A 20060-nucleotide genomic window follows, 5' to 3' on the forward strand; every position below is an offset into this window, starting at 1 on the left:
AAGATTCAAGTCACTCTAACACAAACTAGTGTCAGAGATTGTGAGGTACTGTACTGTATACACTCTTGTGACTTGCGATCTTGCACTTACTGTGACCCCCAACTTTTCACCCATAAAAAATTACTTTATCGTCTATTATGCAAGTTTTGCTTTCGAGACCAAATTATAACAAACTAAACTTTATCCTGGCTTCTAGTTCAATAAGTTAAACGCAAAATAAAATGATAGAATTATAATTAACAATTCAAATAACCATAAACAACCGAACAAAAAACAGCCATTTTGTTATGAACAATCAATTTGCATAACAACAGTTGCTGTCCTTTTATTATTGTACAAAAACAAAAAATTACCATAACTGTGTTGCAAATGATAATTTGCATATGAACAATATATTTTTACTTTATATTTTTTTTTTTTTGTTATGGAGAAAAGATTGACAAAGATATATATTGCTACATTTATGTAACAAGTTGTAGCAGAACTAAGAATTAACAATGTTCAAGCAGCTAAGCTGTTTTGGGATCAGGAAATGCCGTGTCTAGGAACTGAAACAAAAATTTTAAGGGATGGTGCATTAGATATGTAAAAAGGTAAATCAAACGGCACACATACAAAGAAAAAGTCAATAATCTCCAAAGCTAAAGACTTGTATTACCGTGTATCGGCAACAAGGACAAAACACTTATAAACTTCTATATGCCGTTAGACTGGACCATACAGTAAATAAAATGAGAGAATACTATTTTTACAAGACCATATATTCCCTTTTTATTCTGAAATAAAAATAAAAGTTCCAGTAATAATGGTTTCTTTTAACAAAAGAAGAAAATACTTCGGTAAGTTGCCTTAATCAACTGATTTGCTAAGCATAGATCGTAACTTGATTATCTTATAAACAAACAATGGGAAAAAATCGATGTTGCCCTAATCAACTGATTTGCAAAGCATAGATCATATCTTAATTATCTTATAAACAAACAATGGAAAAAAATCTGAATTCTTTGTTTTTATTTCATATTAAAATACTATTGTGAAAATATTACATGCATATTTGGAGTTGAAGTGCTGTGTGGTCTTCAAGGAGTTGCCTGTTAAAAGCTAAAATAGGGAATCTAATATAACATAAACAACATATAATTATTGTCTCAGGCTCTATGGCCACTGCATTAACATGCAAGGCATGGACTCAGTGTGGGGTTAGGTCATCAATGGGTTATGATGAAAACCACAAAAGCCTTACAAGGTAATCTCAGTGAAAAATACTAGTAGAATCAGAGCCTCTGTTTTGAGCCACTTCCCTGCCATGAGGCAAGTGTAGAAGAATTTGGCTTTTCTTCAGTTTGCCTTGATAGTAAATCCACCGTTAAAGAACAATAAAAAACCTCCATTAAGTGTGGAGAAGGATGGCTCGTTAAGAGTTTCGGGACATTCGGTGCAAAAGAATTTCAGGTCATGGCCGGTGCCAATTGCTTGGCCAGGTTAGTCCCATTAGTCCCTCCCGTTATCATGATTATTCATACTTAAGCGTATATGTCCAGTTTGTGCTAGGAAGGTCATTCAGAGGAGACCTTTATATTGAGGAAGGGTCCTCTCAGTTTGCAAATTTTCACATAAGTGTTAGAACTGATGGGGGCCCTTCTAACACGGAAGAGAATTGGTCCACGAAGAAAAGTGCATATAAGACCTTCATAGCCAATTAAGTGGTAGTTGGTGGCCTCAGATGAGATGCTGTTTGAGGATTCTCAGTGCAATGACCCTTTCCATTATAAGGTTCCTTAAGGATATTAAATATTATGTTCCTTTCACCCTTCCATCTTTTAGGTTCAAAATGGACACTGCCTCCTCACTTCTCCCCTCTGACTGCTGGTGTTAAGAGGATACAAAATAGTTTCATTTACAAGACTGAGAAGACAAAGAGTGGCTAGTGCACTGCAGATTTGCATCTTACCATTTATCATCAGATGTTGCATTACGTTACTAAAAGCACAAGCCACTTGAAAGGAAATAAAGTGGAAATAATTTAACTATTAGGGATTAATGTCAATAAACCATATCTTCCAAAGAGATGTGATAGGATTGTCAGCCGAATATAGAAGTAAATTTTTTAATTAAAATTAAAAATTTAATGAAACAGCTGGCTGGGGATGGTTGCTTTAAGTTGAAGTAGATAAGATTTTTCTATACGATGACTAATAAATTTTCAGTTTAGAACACTATTCGCTTTTATGAAGATTAGGTCTTTTGTTCCTAAATTATTTTCTATACCTCAGGTAATGAACCCCCTCGTCGTGGAGTAGAAGTCTCCGGATGGCCTTCATCTAAACCTGGGGATGAACCGTCTTTACGAAAATCTGAATTTGAACTTACTGCTCATGAAGTTGCTCAATCCCAGGATACAGAAATGGGTGAGAATCTCTCTGTCCCGTTGGAAAATGAAGTTACGAAGGAAGAAAGAAAGCGAAGTGGCTCGTCTTCTATATACATACCTGCATCTGATCGTCCTGCTCAAAAATCTTTTCGATGTGGCGATTCAGCTCCCATAGCAATGTATGAGCACACTACAACAATTCATTTATAATGGTCAGGGAATGTCCTCTTTCGCAGTACTGTACCTCCCTTTAAAATTTTGGTGCTGTTATGATTGAAAGATTAATGTATGCAATGGGGAAAGTTAAAATAAGAAAATTATCTTATATTTCAACAGTTCTCCTTAATTGTGGTAGCTTTAAAAAAAGATGCAAAGGTTTCTTCTGAATAAAGCACACTTTTCCAGATCAATATAGCTAATGTTAAGTTGCATTTTTACTTAAAAGGGCTATGCAAAAACCCTAAGAGCAGTATTGTCTAGTAAAAAAATTTCAATTTTAATTTTTGCATAAATACAGTATAGCATTTAACTTAATTTTCACAATTTTAATTATTTATAATGTTTGAGCCATGATTATCTTTTAAATGTAATTTTAAGTGAGAAATTAAAACCATTAAGGCAGCCAAAATAAAGCTGTTATTTTTCTGGGCTGTCCTGCTTTTAAATATCAACCTTGTGTTATACTGGTAGATTTATTACATTGCACATTAAGTCACTGCACCTATTATTGTTAGTAACATAATTTAATCAAACCACTTAGTTGAAACACCACTGCCATGAATTAAGAGTATTTTTATTTCTCTGTATTTGAACAATGCATGTTTCTGCGTCTTGCCAAGTGGGCAAGTTGTTCTAAAACAAAAAATAAATCTTGCCACATTGACGGATCTCAGGATTCCTACTTTGTTCAGTGTGTTTAGATATCTCTACAGTGCCATGTCTAAAAAATACCCTTTTCAAATGTGTGAGCGTTCTCGGTGTAATGAACTTGGTCGTGAAATCACATACAATAAGGGAAGTATTGGAATGTGACCCAATAATGTCTATAATCCAAGAGAAGCTATATTAAATTTTCCACGCTCCCGTCTCCTTAAGAGTGTAATTATGCTAGTTGTCACAGTTAAGCTTATTGCTCTGACAAATAATAGCAGGAAGGGAAGACTGTTAAAGCCTGTGGGCAACCCATGAGGTGGAAAGTGGGCGGGAGGAAAATATCTTCTCGTATGATTATGGACAAGTACATTACCTAATAAAGAAGCTTATAGCCAAGAGTCTTGAAATTCTATGGAGAAGGAAGTGGGAGAGGAAAATAGAACCCAGATGAATTTTTCTTGTGGGCAGACTTTGTTCATTTTAATCCTATTGAAGGATTAAAAAGAACTAAGTCATATCATTTTTGGAGCTCCATGTATTATAAATTTAATGTTTCATTTGAATATTAGGATTGGTATCATAAATTCATGCAATGGTGTCCTTAAGACTTGATGTATTTTAATTATAGAGCTTATACCATTTTATTTTGATGACACTTCCAACATGGTTTGGATGATTTTAAATGACCTGGCCCATTTGGCCAGACAGAAGCTTTGCTAAAGATCAGCATCCAGCCCAATATTCAGGTGTAAAATTATCATCAAGTTCCAGTGAGAGGCAAGATTTTGCTATTTCTATTCATTCCTGTTGGTGTTTTGGAGGTAGAACAATAGATTTGCCTGAAGGAAACACAATCAGATTCCAGACTCTTCCTGAAGAGACAAACTAGATTTAGAAAAAATAATAGAGTTTTCAAAGCTTTTCCAGGGTTTTAAAAACTATCTATTTGCTGTTCCCAAAGCTTCAGGAAGAAGACTGGTCAGACATTTACAGACTCGATATTCCTACTCACAAGGTTCTCTGAGACTAACTGCCATCCAAAAGGATTTGATATTCTCTCTCTACTATTCAGGCATATATTTCTACATTCACATTCAAGGAAGTTTCTTGGAAAAGACCTACTGTCTGCATTGAGCAAACGAGTTGCTGAGGCCCTCAAAATTATCTATAGTCTCTCCAAACGACATCAACCAGTACCACATATCAATGTAAGAAATCGGTCTACTTCAGAGAGATTAAAGTCTAGAGGAATACTAGATACTAACCTCTCTCTAGACAATATAACAAGATGTCCCTTTCCTCACATAGCCTAAGAATTGCTGTTCTAGCCTTTAATGGTTTTAGGCTTATGTTGTCTTTATACTTCTCGATAGAGTTGCAAGTACAGCACAGAGGAGATGAAATTTCTGTATTTGCTCCCTCCTATTGGATTAAGATTTTTATAGTTCATGTGCTTGGGAAATTTTGTTTAAATAGAGTTTTTCTCCATAACTTACCGTTAAAATTCCTGATGTTATAAAGCTTTTGGAAATGTAGAGGCACAGGCTATTGTTATGTACATCTTTAGGTTTTATTTTCTTTGGCTAGCCCTTCCATCATTATACAGCAAAAGTCCTTAGTATATCGACAATTATCCTTCATTAGCAAACTGGTAAATCTCATCTATGGTGCTTCTGTTAATTGCAGTAAAAGAACTGCTAAACGTGTTACCATCCTCAAGCTGCAATGAGTAATGACAAATGTTAGATTTCTGGAAAGAAACATTAAAGGAATATTTTGTCTTACACACTTGAATATCAATACAAAAGAGGTTTGTTTTGAGTCCCTCATAGATTATCCATCCATTCTACTCTGTGGCATTCAACATATGATTATTGGATAAAAATTTCAATAATGCAATTTTCTATGATCAAATTTATTACTTCAATATCTAACCTCTTCAAATATAGTCTATTGTCCCATTTCCTCTTATCTAGTGGGTCCAAAGCAAATTTATAGTATAAACAAAACCTGGTGAGAGGCAACAAAAACTAAGGACTGCCTAAAAACTAGGGATAATTTTTTTTCAGTTTTCTAGCTGTCAATTTGCTCTTGGAAGTATAATGTTGCTAAACGTAAACCTATATTTTCTTAAATCCAGCCATAATCTTAGCAAGTTTCCTCTTTTAAACAAAGTGTCCAAAATAGATGAGGCTTTTTTCAATCATCATCATAGTGGAAAAACTGACTCCTCCATTTCACATACAGAATCCAGATCAATAAGAGCTTTTCCATCTACTCTATAATTGGGTCATGTCTTGTCAAACTTCTTGGCAGCCAAGGAATGTAAAGTTGACTGGGTTTGTCAGAGTGCCTTGGCTATTGACATCTTGCTGTATATTGCTTTCCCGAACAAATTCCACCTCCATCGAATGCCTTATTACAAACACACGCTAGTACCATATTTGGGAGACACCTCGATATTCACAACACTTCGAACACTTAAATACTGTAAGCTTATTCAGTTCACAAATTAGAAAGCAATTGTTCATAATTCACTAACATCATCCAAAGTTGGTATAAAATGGCTCACTGTGGTATGAAGGGAGAGAAAACTCCCATCAGGCAAGCTTGCATTCTTCTAAAGCGTAATCATGACTGTCAATATACCAAATTTCTGATATACTTAATCTTTAAATTTTGTAATGGAGAAAATATCGTGCCGTGCAAAAGGAAAACTCAATCAGGGGAGACTATTGGAGTAGAACAATTAGTCAAATAAGTTTCTTGAATGTTAATGCTATAATAACCCAAGTGGTAAGAAATGGAATAAAGTATTGAACAGTGTATAATGTACATAAAATAAGGTATACAAACATCAGAATAATGGATACAAGATATGGAAAAATTTTAACTATCTCCAGTTTTGATGTCTACTAATACTAATGCTTTCCAAATGACCTGATGTTCACGATAAGAATTCTTATAGCATTTTTATCATCATGCAGTATCAGTTTGTGTTAAAAATTCTCAAAATTCCAGCCATTTTATTTTTATTAACTTTTGGGCATTTTAATTTGTACTGTGGGTTACTTTTGTTTAATACAGATCATGGATTTGCTTAGACAATGACATAAACTCTACTTGTCCCCTTTTTAAACAATTTGTTTTAAGGATATCTTAGTGATGCTCCTTACGGTAACATGTATTTTTACTGATATTTATAACTCTGGTGTTATTCTGAAGGAAAATTGTATACAATTTACAGGAAGAGCCAAGATATTTTAGTCATATCCTGTTTAAAGTACCTATCATTGGTACAATTATATGCATAATTCAAATCGGGTAAATTACATATTTATCAAAATTAATTTAAGGTCGCTTAGTCTTATGTGGGAAATACATAAATTTCTTTCATATTTACCATTAGTAGCTTGCATTATCTTTATTATATTGTATTGGAATTTTTTCCTTATATTGTATAATGTAATGTAAAATAATATAAAAGCTGAAATATGAAAGACTGTTGAGCCAAAGTGTAATGACATGTCTTCACAATTGTTTATCCAGTACTAATGTATTATAGAATAAGTTGAAATGTTGCACTGTTGTAGCCTATACTGTTACAACTTCACTTTGAATGCATAACAAATTTCAAAAATTCAATCTTGGTATTCATTAACAAATACAGTGGAAGCCCGTTGTCAAATTCTTTCCAGTTGTTAAATTCTTTCAATCACAAGTTAATAAATTCTTGAGAAAAGTATTTGGTTAACCTCATGGTAACTATTGTGTAGCACGCTCCATTTACGTGTAGCGACCTCCCAGTGCATACCTGCAGATCACTGTTAATTTTCTCCCCTTATTATTTTGCGTTTTGATATTCATACATACATCTTGGGGATTGAGAAGGTCAATGATAGTGTCAAGCCAAAAATATAAGTTGTAAGAACCATGGAAAAAACAAAAAGATAACTGGAAAGTCCTCCTCATTGCCTTCCACTTCCATCAACTCTTACTAAGAAAAAGTTAAATTTGTATTAATTTGATCTAATAATTTTATCTGGATTTTATGTATGCAAGTGTTGTATTATAAACTTCATACAAGCATTTTCTATAAGATAATTTTAAGGTCTGGAATGGATCAATTAAATTTTTATTCATTAAGAGGAGTATTTCTTCGTAACATATTTGGTATTAATCTAGTTTCAGGACTGGCATTCCACTGTATACCAATGTTTAAGATTGATGTGAATGTCTACTTTACTCATAGAACACAGTTAAAAGGGCTTTGACTGTAATGTAACAAGGTTGTGATGACAGGTGAAAAATGATGGGAAGCTTCTAACACTCTACGAGAGTAAAGCCCTGTCCACACGATCAAGCATGCCCGACGGGCAAACAAAGATGCCAGACCACAGTAGGTAGTGGTGAGGGTTGATGAAGTCATAAGCGGGTATACCACAGACAGGGATCTGGCAACAAACAGTGTTGCCAGATCCCTGTCTGTGGTTTTCCCACTTCTGACGTCATCAACCCTCATTCTCACTACCTACTATGGTCTGGTATCACTGTTTTCCTGTCGGGCATACTTGATCGTGTGGACAGGGCTTAAGAGCTGTTCAAGGCTTTCATTGCTTACTGTCAGTAGATAGTACATTACTCTGTTTAGACTAGAATATATATTTTTTTATTATGCCTTAACAGAAGTACAAGAGCTTTGATATTTAATATTTTATCTTTATTGTTAGTGTCCTTGTTTAAATGCCCTTTATTGTTTTATGCTTTAAAAAGATAAAAGTTACAAATCTTTATGACAGCACAGTATTGTTAATTGATCCAATGATGAAGGCTTGTACTTCAATAATAAATATTACCTCTCCAAAAAAAAACGAGTTCCTTTTTCTCTCCATCTTCCATAGTCAAACCACTTGATCCTCCTAACCGAGTCCGTACTTTATCCAATGATGAAGGCTTGTACTTCGACAACAAAGGATATTTCCTGCTCAAAAAAAAAAAGAAATCTTAATCTTCCAGTTATACCACATGAGCCTCCTAACTGGGTCCGTACATTATCCAATAATGAAGGCTTGTACTTCTATATTAACCCTTTTACCCCTAAAGGACGTACTGGTACGTTTCACAAAACCCATCCCTTTACCCCCTTGGACGTACCGGTACGTCCTTGCAAAAAACTACTATTTATATTTCTTTTTGCATATTTTTTATATTTGTTTCAGAAACTTCAGGCATTTTCCAAGAGAATGAGACCAACCTGACCTCTCTATGACGAAAATTAAGGCTGTTAGAGCAATTTAAAATATATATACTGCAAAATGTGCTTGAAAAAATAAAAACCACCCCTGGGGGTAAAGGGATGGAAAGTTCCAAATTGCCTAGGGGTAAAATGGTTAAAGGATATTTCCTCTCCAAAAAAAAAACTAGTTCCTTTTTCTCTCCATCTTCCATAGTCAAACCACTTGATCCTCCTAACCGAGTCCGTACTTTATCCAATGATGAAGGCTTGTACTTCGACAACAAAGGATATTTCCTACTCAAAAAAAAAAAAGAAATCTTCATCTTCCATAGATATAGCACATAATCCTCCTAACTGAGTCCGTACATTGTCCAATGATGGTTTGTACTTCTGCATCAAAGGATATTTCCCCACCCCCAAAAAAAATAAAGAAAAAAAAAATTATTTTTTTCTCATTTTCCATAGTCAAACCATTTGATCCTCCCAACTGAGTCCGTACTTTATCCAATAATGAAGGCTTGTACTTCTGCATCAAAGGATATTTCCTCCCCCCCCCCCAAAAAAAGGAAAAAAAAATATATTTTTTTCTCCATCTTCCATAGTCACACCACTTGATCCTCCCAACTGAGACCGTACTTTATCTAATGATGCAGGCTTGTACTTCTGTATCAAAGGATATTTCCTCCTTTAAAAAAAGAAAAGAAAAAAGAAAGGGGGTTTCTTTTCTCTCCATTGTCCTTAATGTGTGTGTGTGTGTGTGTGTGTGTGTGTGTGTGTGTGTGTGTGTGTGTGTGTGTGTGTGTGTGTGTGTGTGTGTGTGTGTAATCTGCTCCTACGCCTACTAACGCAAAGGGCCTTGGTTAGATTTCACCATTCGTCTCTATCTTGAGCTTTTAAGAAATTCAATACTTCTCCATCCATCATCTCCCACTTCATGCTTCATAGTCCTCAGCTATGTAGGTCTGGGTCTTCCAACTCTTCTAGTGCCTTGTGGAGCCCTACTGCAACAACAAAGGCTGCCGTTACTTGTCGAGTGCATGACAACGGCCTCGTGTCCTTTTCCATATCCATAAATTGGCCATAGTGATGGTGGGGTACTAGTATGATTTCTCACAGCAAACAAACCTAGTATGGGTGGCCCTGACTAGTACAGCTTTGCTGATCATGGCAATGCACAAACCCTCTCATCACGTAAAGGTATCCCCACTCAGATATACACACACACACACACAAACACAATATATATATATATATATATATATATATATATATATATATATATATATATATATATATATATATATATATATATATATATATATATATATATATATATATATATATATATATATATATATATATATATATATATATATATATATATATAAACCCAGCCACTGAGGGTATGGAAGGTATGTTTTGAGGGTCTCATGGTAACAGTGAGGGGGGGAGGGGGGAGGGGGGAGGCGGAAGGAGCGAGTCACTCCGGGGTCACCAATGTGACGAGCAGAGAGTAGGTTGTGACTCAAAAGTGGATGAAAGCAACCGAGTAACTTTATTACAGAACATCAGTTTATAAATACATCAATTCCAGGCAAGAAGGCCATAACATAACAGGCTGTTTCCTGTTCAACCAACAACGGTGAGAAAAACAGACAAGTTGATTCAGGTCGTTATCAGTGTGAGGGGAGAGCGAAGATACAGAGGAGACTATATACAAAAAAAGAGAAATGTCGTTACTATGTACGATCGTGTGACACACGGTTGGTACAGGTATTTGAGGGTTTCTGAGAGCCAAAGACGTGGTCTAAGACAGTGTCCTTGTCCTCTCGAGGGGGTATCTCTGGGTCGGAAAACCCGTTGAGAACCCTCATAAAAGTCAGGACCTGCCAGAAACATGATCTGACTCTTGTTGCTCTCCTCCTGATGTTGGACTTGCAGCGAAGTCTCCATCTTCTATCCCCAAGAGCTCTTCTTGAGGTGAGTCGCGGACATTCCTCGAGTGGCTGACTGTCTCCGTTCTTGTAGTTCTGGCAGCGAACTTGGAGTCTTTGGACTCCTTCCGAGGAACAACATCGAAGGCCTGTGTGTTGTCCTCATCCTGATCTCTGACTGAGGGGAACTCTCCGCGTGAAGGGAGGTTTCCTCCAACGGTGGAATGGAGGAGGGCCTCTTCTCACGTGATTCCCTTGGTGAAGAAGGGGGTTGAGTACCCTCCTCATCAGACAGGAAGGGAGAGTAACCCTGGGGGAGATACTGGAGGGACTAGCCTTGATGGTCTGCTCGGAGTCAGCTTCACCCTCGGGGAAGTGACCGCGCTGGATTGGGCGTGTTGGTTGCACGCACGTGGGCGTGTTGGTTGCACGCACGTAGGCGTGTTGGTTGCACGCGCGTAGGCGTGTGATGGCGCGTCGGTGAGTGCTGACGCGCTGGAGAATATTGGCACGCAGGAACTCGTTAATGTGCAGGTGAGTGCTGGCGCACGGGATCGGTCTGGTGCACAGGAGAGATTTGGCGCGCAGGAGAGTGCTAGCGCATAGGCGAGTGTTGGTGCGCGGGAGAGTGCTGGCGCGTAGGAGATTGCCGACGCGCAGGAGAGCAATGGCGTGCAGAAGATCGTGGGCGCGTGGGCGCGTGGGCGACCCTGGGCGCGTGAGCGCAGGGCGCGTAGGTGACCGTGGGTCCGTGGGCGCAAAGCGCGCAGGAGAGCATTGGCGCGTAGGCACATGATGTAGCTACCGTCTATGAGGGCGAGCTGGCGAAGGGGCGCGCCAAAGCACTGTAGATCGCTGACCTACAGTCTGTTGATGACGAGCTGCGGGTGAGCGTTGATGTCCTGTAGGTTGGCAAGCTGCAGGGCGATGGCGCGCGGCTGTGCACTTTGGTAGAGCCTCAAGAGGCTTTACCGGGAACAGGAATGGTGATGGAAGGTCGGCAGGTCTGAAGGGTGGATGGACAGGAACTGGGATGTGCCCTTTGTAAGGGCGAGCATCCACCAATGGGGATCGCGAACGATCCGCAGAGAGGTTTAGGACCGAAGTCACAGGACTAGTAGCAGGTGCAGTGACGGTCAAAGGTCAGATGACTGCAGCAGAGGCTCCTCTGCAGGGGACGGCTGCGACAATGAAGCAGACAAACCAAAGAGGCGCCTCTTCAGCGATGGTGAAGGGAGATCTCTGAGGCGAAGTGGAGGGCGAGCTTTCCGACGAAGGCGCCCTCTAGGGGCCCTTGGATCAGCAAGCTGACTGTGTGCCGCAGTAGTCCTCCGAAGAGGAGTCTCTACGAGTGAACTCCCCCAAGGGGGAAAAACACTCGCAGGAGAGACAGACAGACTTAGTTTCCCTCTCGAAGGATGTTCAGGAACAGGGGAAACTAAGTCGGCAGCAACCGCTGGAGAGTCTCTAGGGACAGAGGAGCTGGATGACATCAAGTGTGACACCTCTGACACTCTACAACGTCGACGAGGGCCAGAGGATCTACCTCTGATGGCGACAATAACTGCCGAGCAGAAGCACCCATACGGATGAACTGCAGCAAAGCTTCCTTGGAGGGTGGACCCAAGAGCCCCAAGGACGACCAAATCTGCAATAAAGGGGTTAGTGACAAGGCCTCACCCGGGGGGGGGGGGGGGGGGGGGCTTCGCTAGGGGTAGCAACACCATCTCTCGAGGACCGGGGTTGGCCGACATTAACTTTGTCTACATTACTACTCGACGATCTCTCGTAAGAGGCCGAATGAGCACGATCTTCGGAGGAGGGTAGGGAGATGGAAGAAGAGGCCGTCGGTTTTTCTCCCTTCGAAGGAACCTTCGAAGAAGAAATATCCCGCTTAGACTTCTTCCGCTGTTGCCCAAACCTCTCCCACTGGGAGGAAGACAACTCCCTACACTCATTGCACTTATTTACACTATGTCTCCACCACTGGCATAAAAGTTCCACAAGGGCAGCCGGAGAGTCCAGGGCAGGTGCGCATGGTCACCGAAGTCAACTTCCCAAACACACACTAGAGAAAAGAAAAAGCAAAAAAAAAAACGATTAATGGCTGCTAAATAAGAAGAGGATGAAGAGCGGCAATGTCCATTCACCATCCGAGCCGAAAGCAAAGTGAGCTCAATCACAGGTGTGTTTGGGGGGGCCGGTAGCAAGCTACCCTCCCCTACCCCCAGCTAACTAGCGGTATGGGTAGTTAACCCTCGGTAAATTTTAATGGGTCGTCATTTCAGCTACGCCAAAAGTAATACATACATACATACATATACCAAGGTACAGTACTTCCCCCAATTTTTGGGGGTAGCCGACATCAAACAAATGAAACAAAAAAGGGGACCTCTCCTCTCTACGTTCCTCCAAGCCTGACAGGGGACTCAACCGAGTTCGGCTGGTACTGCTAGGGTGCCACAGCCCACCCTCCCCCGTTATCCACCACAGATGAAGCTTCATAACGCTGAATCCCCTACTGCTGCTACCTCCGCGGTCATCCAAGGCACCAGAGGAAGCAGCAGGGCCTACCAGAACTGCGTCACAATCGCTCGCCATTCATTCCTATTTCTAGCACACTCTCTTGCCTCTCTCACATCTATATTCCTATCACCCAGAGCTTCCTTCACTCCATCCATCCACCCAAACCTTGGCCTTCCTCTTATACTTCTCCCATCAACTCTTGCATTCATCACCTTCTTTGGCAGACAGCCATTTTCCACTCTCTCAACATGGCCAAACCACCTCAACACATTCATATCCACTCTAGCTGTTAACTCATTTCTTACACCCGTTCTCACCCTCACTACTTCGTCCCTAACCCTATCTACTCGAGATACACCAGCCATACTCCTTAGACACTTCATCTCAAACACATTCAATTTCTGTCTCTCCGTCACTTTCATTCCCCACAACTCCGATCCATACATCACAGTTGGTACAATCACTTTCTCATACAGAACTCTCTTTACATTCATGCCCAACCCTCTATTTTTTACTACTCCCTTAACGGACCCCAATACTTTGCATCCTTCATTCACTCTCCGACGTACATCTGCTTCCACTCCACCATTTGCTGCAACAACAGACCCCAAGTACTTAAAGTGATCCACCTCCTCAAGTAACTCTCCATTCAACATGACATTCAACCTCGCACCACCTTCCCTTCTCGTACATCTCATAACCTTACTCTTACCCAAATTAACTCTCAATTTCCTTCTCTCACACACCCTTCCAAATTCTGTCACTAATCGTCCCTTCTCTTCCGCGTCTGCAACCAATACAGTATCATCCACAAACAACAACTGATTTACCTCCCATTCATGGTCATTCTCGTCTACCAGTTTCAATCCTCGTCCAAGCACTCGAGCATTCACCTCTCTCACCACTCCATCAACATACAAGTTATACAGCCACGGCGACATCACACATCCCTGTCTCAGCCCCACTCCCAATACCAAAAGTAATACCCCTATTAAATAGCGTGGTTTGTATTCCAGTTATGGAACAAAGTCCTTTTCTTGATGGAATGCCATCAATGCCTAAGGATGGCTACAGTGCTCTTAGCTGCATTGTAATCTGTATAAAAGTGTTTCATGTTCCCCATAAGATGACTAAATACTTTACCTGCTTATCTAGGGAAAGCAGATAATGCAGCCTCAATCTGGGTTTGCCCCCAGGTTAAATCAATGTCACCACCATTCTTCAACTTCCCACCAGAAGAGAAGATGGAAAAGGATCAGAAGTCAGAATACCAGAGAAGAAAGTAGAGGTTGAGCGGATTTCTTAGCCTTCAAGGAAGACCCCAAATGAGAAGAATCTCAATGGACTTTACCTTCCTTTTCTTACCATACTCCAAACACTGGGAGGACATGGCGGTCACTCCTACTGCATACAATTTTCCTCCAAGAAGAGGAAAAAGAATGAGGATCCACAGAATTTCTGCTCAAAGATTCCACTCATACAGTAGGGAACACCTAGACAAGACTGCATGCACGCACTCGGTTTCTTAATTCGCCCAACCACACGACAATCTGCAAGTTAAAAGAAAAGGGGTAAAAAGACAAGTTTGTTAGCACCTACTCGGTGGCTGGAATCAAAGCGGCTACTCAGTGGGTCAGCAGGGAGGTGGGGCTTACTCAGTCATCTGCCAGTAACTAATGTCCCAACATCTCATTATGAGTTTTACCAAACGAGTTTCCACCTCCGCTGAAATCGTACTGCCATTAAAGGATGAAGATTTTTATTCGTGTAGGAACAAAATACTTTATATATTATATTATGCATTGGTAGAGTAGCATAAAATATTTTAAACTACCTATACTTATTACTGAAATAGCACCAAAGATCTGGCAGCCCTAAGAAGAGATACAAAGACCATGCCACATCAACTTTAAAGAAATGAAAAATACCACCAACTAGACTAACCTGGAAACCCGTGCAGTCAACTATTAGGTCTGGAGAATGAGTATTAAGAATAAAATTGGTGTCTTGGTACTGGTTTAAGTAGTGCATCTCATCTTAAAAAGGCGGCATTGTTATACCAAAAACGAGGTCTACGCAGCCCTGAATACTCATCTGATATGTCCGATGTTTCCAATATGTTAAGATATAGAAGTCCAAGATTGGCCTCGAGAGCCCGAGCAATGCATACAGGCGGCAGCAGTAGTGGCACCATATCTGAAAAGTACTGTATTACAGTAACACTACATTTATCATATACTGAGGAACTTTAAATGACATCATTGGTAACAAAGGACTATTAGGCTATTACAGGGTATCACTTTCGGTGTAGCTGAAATAACGAGCCATTAAAGTTTAACGAGGGTTAACTACCCACACCGTTAATTAGCGGGGGGTAGGGAAGGGTAGTTTGCTAACGCTACCCCTCACACACATGTGATTTAGCTCCCTTTGCTTGGAGGTAGGACTTCAAGGGAGATAGGGCTGGCGGGCAAGTTTGTATAAATAGCTAAGGTGTGTATAGTTAGGAAAAATGTTATTTTTATAATAAAATAAATTTTTGAATATACTTACCCAGTGATTATATAAGCTGCAGCTCTGCTGCCCGACAGAAAAACTCTACGCTCGAAATCCGCCAGCGATCGCTATGCAGGTAGGGGGTGTACTTCAACAGCGCCATCTGTCGTGCAGGTACTCAGTACTCAATGTAAACACAGAACTCAATTTTCTCCTCGGTCCACTGCGTCTCTATTGGGGAGGAAGGGAGGGTCCTTTAATATATAATCACCGGGTAAGTATATTCAAAAATTTATTTTATTATAAAAATAACATTTTTCAATATTAAACTTAGCCGGTGATTATATAAGCTGATTCACACCCAGGGGGGTGGGTAGAGACCAGCATTAATTGTTTACATTATTATGAGCTAAGGATTTCGTATTTCATTTTAGCAGTTATTCAAAATAACAAACATAAAATAAATAAGTACCTGATAAGGAAGTCGACTTGAACAATTACTCTGCCTTTTTAAGTACGTCTTCCTTACTGAGCCTCGCGATCCTCTTAGGATGCTGAGCGACTCCTAGGAGCTGAAGTATCAAGGGTTGCAACCCATTCTAAAGGACCTCATCACAACCTCTAATCTAGGCGCTTCTCAAGAAAAGAATTTGACCACCCGCCAAATCAACCAGGATGCGAAAGGCTTCTCAGCCTTCCGGACAACCCAAAAACAACAATAAAAAACATTTCAAGAGAAAGATTAAAAAGGTTATGGAATTAGGGGAATGTAGTGGTTGAGCCCTCACCCACTACTGCACTCGCTGCTACGAATGGTCCCAGGGTGTAGCAGTTCTCGTAAAGAGACTGGACATCTTTAAGATAAAAAGACGCGAACACTGACTTGCTTCTCCAATAGGTTGCGTCCATTACACTCTGCAGAGATCTGTTTTGTTTAAAAGCCACTGAAGTAGCGACAGATCTAACTTCATGTGTCTTTACCCTCAGCACAGCATGGTCTTCTTCATTCAGATGGGAATGGGCTTCTCGTATTAACAGTCTGATATAATAGGAAACTGCATTCTTTGACATAGGTAAAGAAGGTTTCTTAATATGTTATTTTCATTAGTAAAATAAATTTTTGAAAATACTTACCCGATGATCATGTAGCTGTCAACTCCGTTGCCCGACAGAAATCTACGGTCGGGATACGCCAGCGATCGCTATACAGGTGGGGGTGTACTCACCAGCGCCATCTGTGGTCAGGTACTCCAGTACTTCTTGTCAACAAGACCTCAATTTTCTCCTCGGTCCACTGGTTCTCTATGGGGAGGAAGGGCGGGTCCTTTAAATCATGATCATCGGGTAAGTATATTCAAAAATTTATTTTACTAATGAAAATAACATTTTTCAATATTAATCTTACCCGATGATCATGTAGCTGATTCACACCCAGGGTGGTGGGTGGAGACCAGAAAACATGTTAACAAAGAAGCTAAGTATCCCGTATTTCATTTTATTAGTTATTCAAAATAACAATATAAAATAAATAAGTACCTGGTAAGGAAGTCGACTTGAACCATTACTCTGCCTTTAATAAGTACGTCTTCCTTACTGAGCGTAGCGGTCCTCTTAGGATGCTGAACGACTCTTAGGTGCGGAAGTATAAAGGGCTGCAACCCATACTAAAGGACCTCATCACAACCTCTAACCTAGGCGCTTCTCAAGAAAGAATTGACCACCCGCCAAATCAACCAGGATGCGGAAGGCTTCTTAGCCGACCGTACAACCCAAAAACAACAATAAAAGCAATCAAGAGAAAGGTTAAAAAGGTTATGGGATTATGGGAATGTAGTGGCTGAGCCCTCACCTACTACTGCACTCGCTGCTACGAATGGTCCCAGGGTGTAGCAGTTCTCGTAAAGAGACTGGACATCTTTGAGATAGAATGATGCGAACACTGACTTGCTTCTCCAATAGGTTGCATCCATAACACTTTGCAGAGAACGGTTCTGTTTGAAGGCCACTGAAGTAGCCACAGCTCTCACTTCATGTGTCCTCACCTTCAGTAAAGCAAGGTCTTCTTCCTTCATATGAGAATGAGCCTCTCTAATCAGAAGCCTGATGTAGTAAGAAACAGCGTTCTTAGACATTGGCAGCGAAGGCTTCTTAACAGCACACCATAAGGCTTCTGATTGTCCTCGTAAAGGTTTTGACCTTTTCAGATAGTACCTAAGAGCTCTGACTGGGCAAAGTACTCTCTCCAGCTCGTTACCCACCAAGTTGGATAGGCTAGGGATCTCGAAAGATTTAGGCCAAGGACGTGAAGGAAGCTCGTTTTTAGCCAAAAAACCGAGCTGCAAGGAACATGTACTGTAGCCGTTTCTGACGTGAAACCTATGTTCCTGCTGAAGGCGTGGATCTCACTTACTCTCTTAGCTGTTGCTAGGCATACGAAGAAAAGAGTTTTTAATGTGAGGTCCTTGAAAGAGGCTGATTGGAGCAGTTCAAATCTAGATGACATCAGGAACCTTAGGACTACGTCTAGATTCCAGCCTGGAGTGGACAACCGACGTTCCTTAGAGGTCTCAAAAGACCTAAGGATGTCCTGCAGATCTTTGTTGGAGGAAAGATCCAAGCCTCTGTGGCGGAAAACCGCTGCCAACATACTTCTGTAACCCTTGATCGTAGGAGCTGATAGGGATCTAGCGTTCCTTAGATGTAACAGGAAGTCAGCAATCTGGGTTACAGTGGTACTGGTTGAGGAAACTGCATTGGCCTTGCACCAGCTTCGGAAGACTTCCCATTTAGATTGATAGACTCTGAGAGTGGATGTCCTCCTGGCTCTAGCAATCGCTCTGGCTGCCTCCTTCGAAAAGCCTCTAGCTCTTGAGAGTCTTTCGATAGTCTGAAGGCAGTCAGACGAAGAGCGTGGAGGCTTGGGTGTACCTTCTTTACGTGAGGTTGACGCAGAAGGTCCACTCTTAGAGGGAGAGTCCTGGGAACGTCGACCAGCCATTGCAGTACCTCTGTGAACCATTCTCTCGCGGGCCAGAGGGGAGCAACCAACGTCAGCCGTGTCCCTTTGTGAGAGGCGAATTTCTGAAGTACCCTGTTGATAATCTTGAACGGCGGGAATGCATACAGGTCGAAATGGGACCAATCCAGCAGAAAGGCATCCACGTGAACTGCTGCCGGGTCTGGAATCGGAGAACAATACAATGGGAGCCTCTTGGTCATCGAGGTAGCGAACATCTATGGTTGGCTGACCCCACAGGGACCAAAGTCTGCTGCAAACATTCTTGTGAAGGGTCCACTCTGTGGGGATGACCTGACCCTTCCGGCTGAGGCGATCTGCCATGACATTCATATCGCCCTGAATGAACCTCGTTACCAGCGTGAGCCTTCGATCTTTTGACCAAATGAGGAGGTCCCTTGCGATCTCGAACAACTTCCTCGAATGAGTCCCCCCCTGCTTGGAGATGTAAGCCAAGGCTGTGGTGTTGTCGGAGTTCACCTCCACCACCTTGTTTAGCTGGAGGGACTTGAAGTTCATTAAGGCCAGATGAACCGCCAACAACTCCTTGCAATTGATGTGAAGTGTCCTTTGCTCCTGATTCCATGTTCCCGAGCATTCCTGTCCGTCCAATGTCGCACCCCAGCCCGAGTCTGATGCGTCCGAGAAGAGACGGTGGTCGGGGGTCTGAACAGCTAACGAAAGACCTTCCTTGAGAAGAATGCTGTTCTTCCACCACGTTAGAGTAGACCTCATCTCTTCGGAAACAGGAATTGAGACCGTCTCTAGTGTCATGTCCTTGATCCAGTGAGCAGCCAGGTGATACTGAAGGGGGCGGAGGTGGAGTCTCCCTAACTCGATGAACAGAGCCAGCGATGAAAGTGTCCCTGTTAGACTCATCCACTGCATTACTGAGCATCGGTTCCTTCTCAGCATGCTCAGGATGAACTCTAGGGCTTGGTTGATCCTTGGGGCCGACGGAAAAGCCCGAAAAGCTCGACTCTGAATCTCCATACCCAGGTAAACAATGGTCTGGGATGGGACGAGCTGGGACTTCTCTAAATTGACCACGAGGCCCAGTTCCTTGGTCAGATCCATAGTCCATCTGAGATTCTCCAGACAGCGACGACTTGTGGGAGCTCTTAAAAGCCAGTCGTCTAAATAGAGGGAGGCTCTGATGTCTGCCAAGTGAAGGAATTTCGCAATATTCCTCATCAGTCGCGTAAACACAAGAGGTGCCGTGCTTAGGCCAAAGCACAGGGCTTGGAACTGGTATACAACCTTTCCATAGACGAATCTCAGGAAAGGTTGGGAGTCTGGATGGATGGGGACGTGAAAGTATGCGTCTTTCAGGTCTAATGAGACCATCCAGTCCTCCTGCCTGACCGCTGCTAGGACCGACTTCGTCGTTTCCATCGTGAACGTCTGCTTGGTGACATAAGCATTGAGCGCACTGACGTCCAGCACCGGTCTCCAACCTCCTGTCTTCTTGGCTACCAGGAAGAGACGGTTGTAAAAGCCCGGGGATTGATGGTCCCGGACTATGACCACTGCCTCCTTTTGTAGCAAGAGCGACACCTCTTGTTGCAACGCTAGCCTCTTGTCCTTCTCCTTGTAGTTGGGAGAGAG

The 20060-nt window shown here is 41.4% G+C and overlaps 1 protein-coding gene and 1 long non-coding RNA gene across 3 annotated transcripts in view; one reads left to right on the forward strand and one right to left on the reverse strand.

Moving 5' to 3' along the window:
- Positions 1–3211, forward strand: part of LOC137652470 (glutamine-dependent NAD(+) synthetase-like) — a 63223-nt gene extending 60012 nt beyond the window's left edge. For both annotated transcript variants that reach the window (XM_068385858.1, XM_068385859.1), the window contains exon 15: positions 2274–3211. In XM_068385858.1, coding sequence (XP_068241959.1) covers positions 2274–2581 — 308 coding nt within the window. In that variant the 3' untranslated portion in view covers positions 2582–3211. The remainder of the gene's footprint in view (positions 1–2273) is intronic.
- A 491-nt stretch (positions 3212–3702) lies between these two features.
- LOC137652101 (uncharacterized) overlaps positions 3703–20060 on the reverse strand; it is a 41346-nt gene continuing 24988 nt past the window's right edge. The window contains exons 2-3 of the long non-coding RNA XR_011046189.1: positions 14885–15136; positions 3703–4964 (exon numbers count right to left, since the gene is read on the reverse strand). This is a non-coding gene — a long non-coding RNA (uncharacterized lncRNA). The remainder of the gene's footprint in view (positions 4965–14884; positions 15137–20060) is intronic.

The sequence above is a fragment of the Palaemon carinicauda genome, chromosome 13 (assembly GCF_036898095.1).
Source record: "Palaemon carinicauda isolate YSFRI2023 chromosome 13, ASM3689809v2, whole genome shotgun sequence".
Classification (NCBI taxonomy): domain Eukaryota; kingdom Metazoa; phylum Arthropoda; class Malacostraca; order Decapoda; family Palaemonidae; genus Palaemon; species Palaemon carinicauda.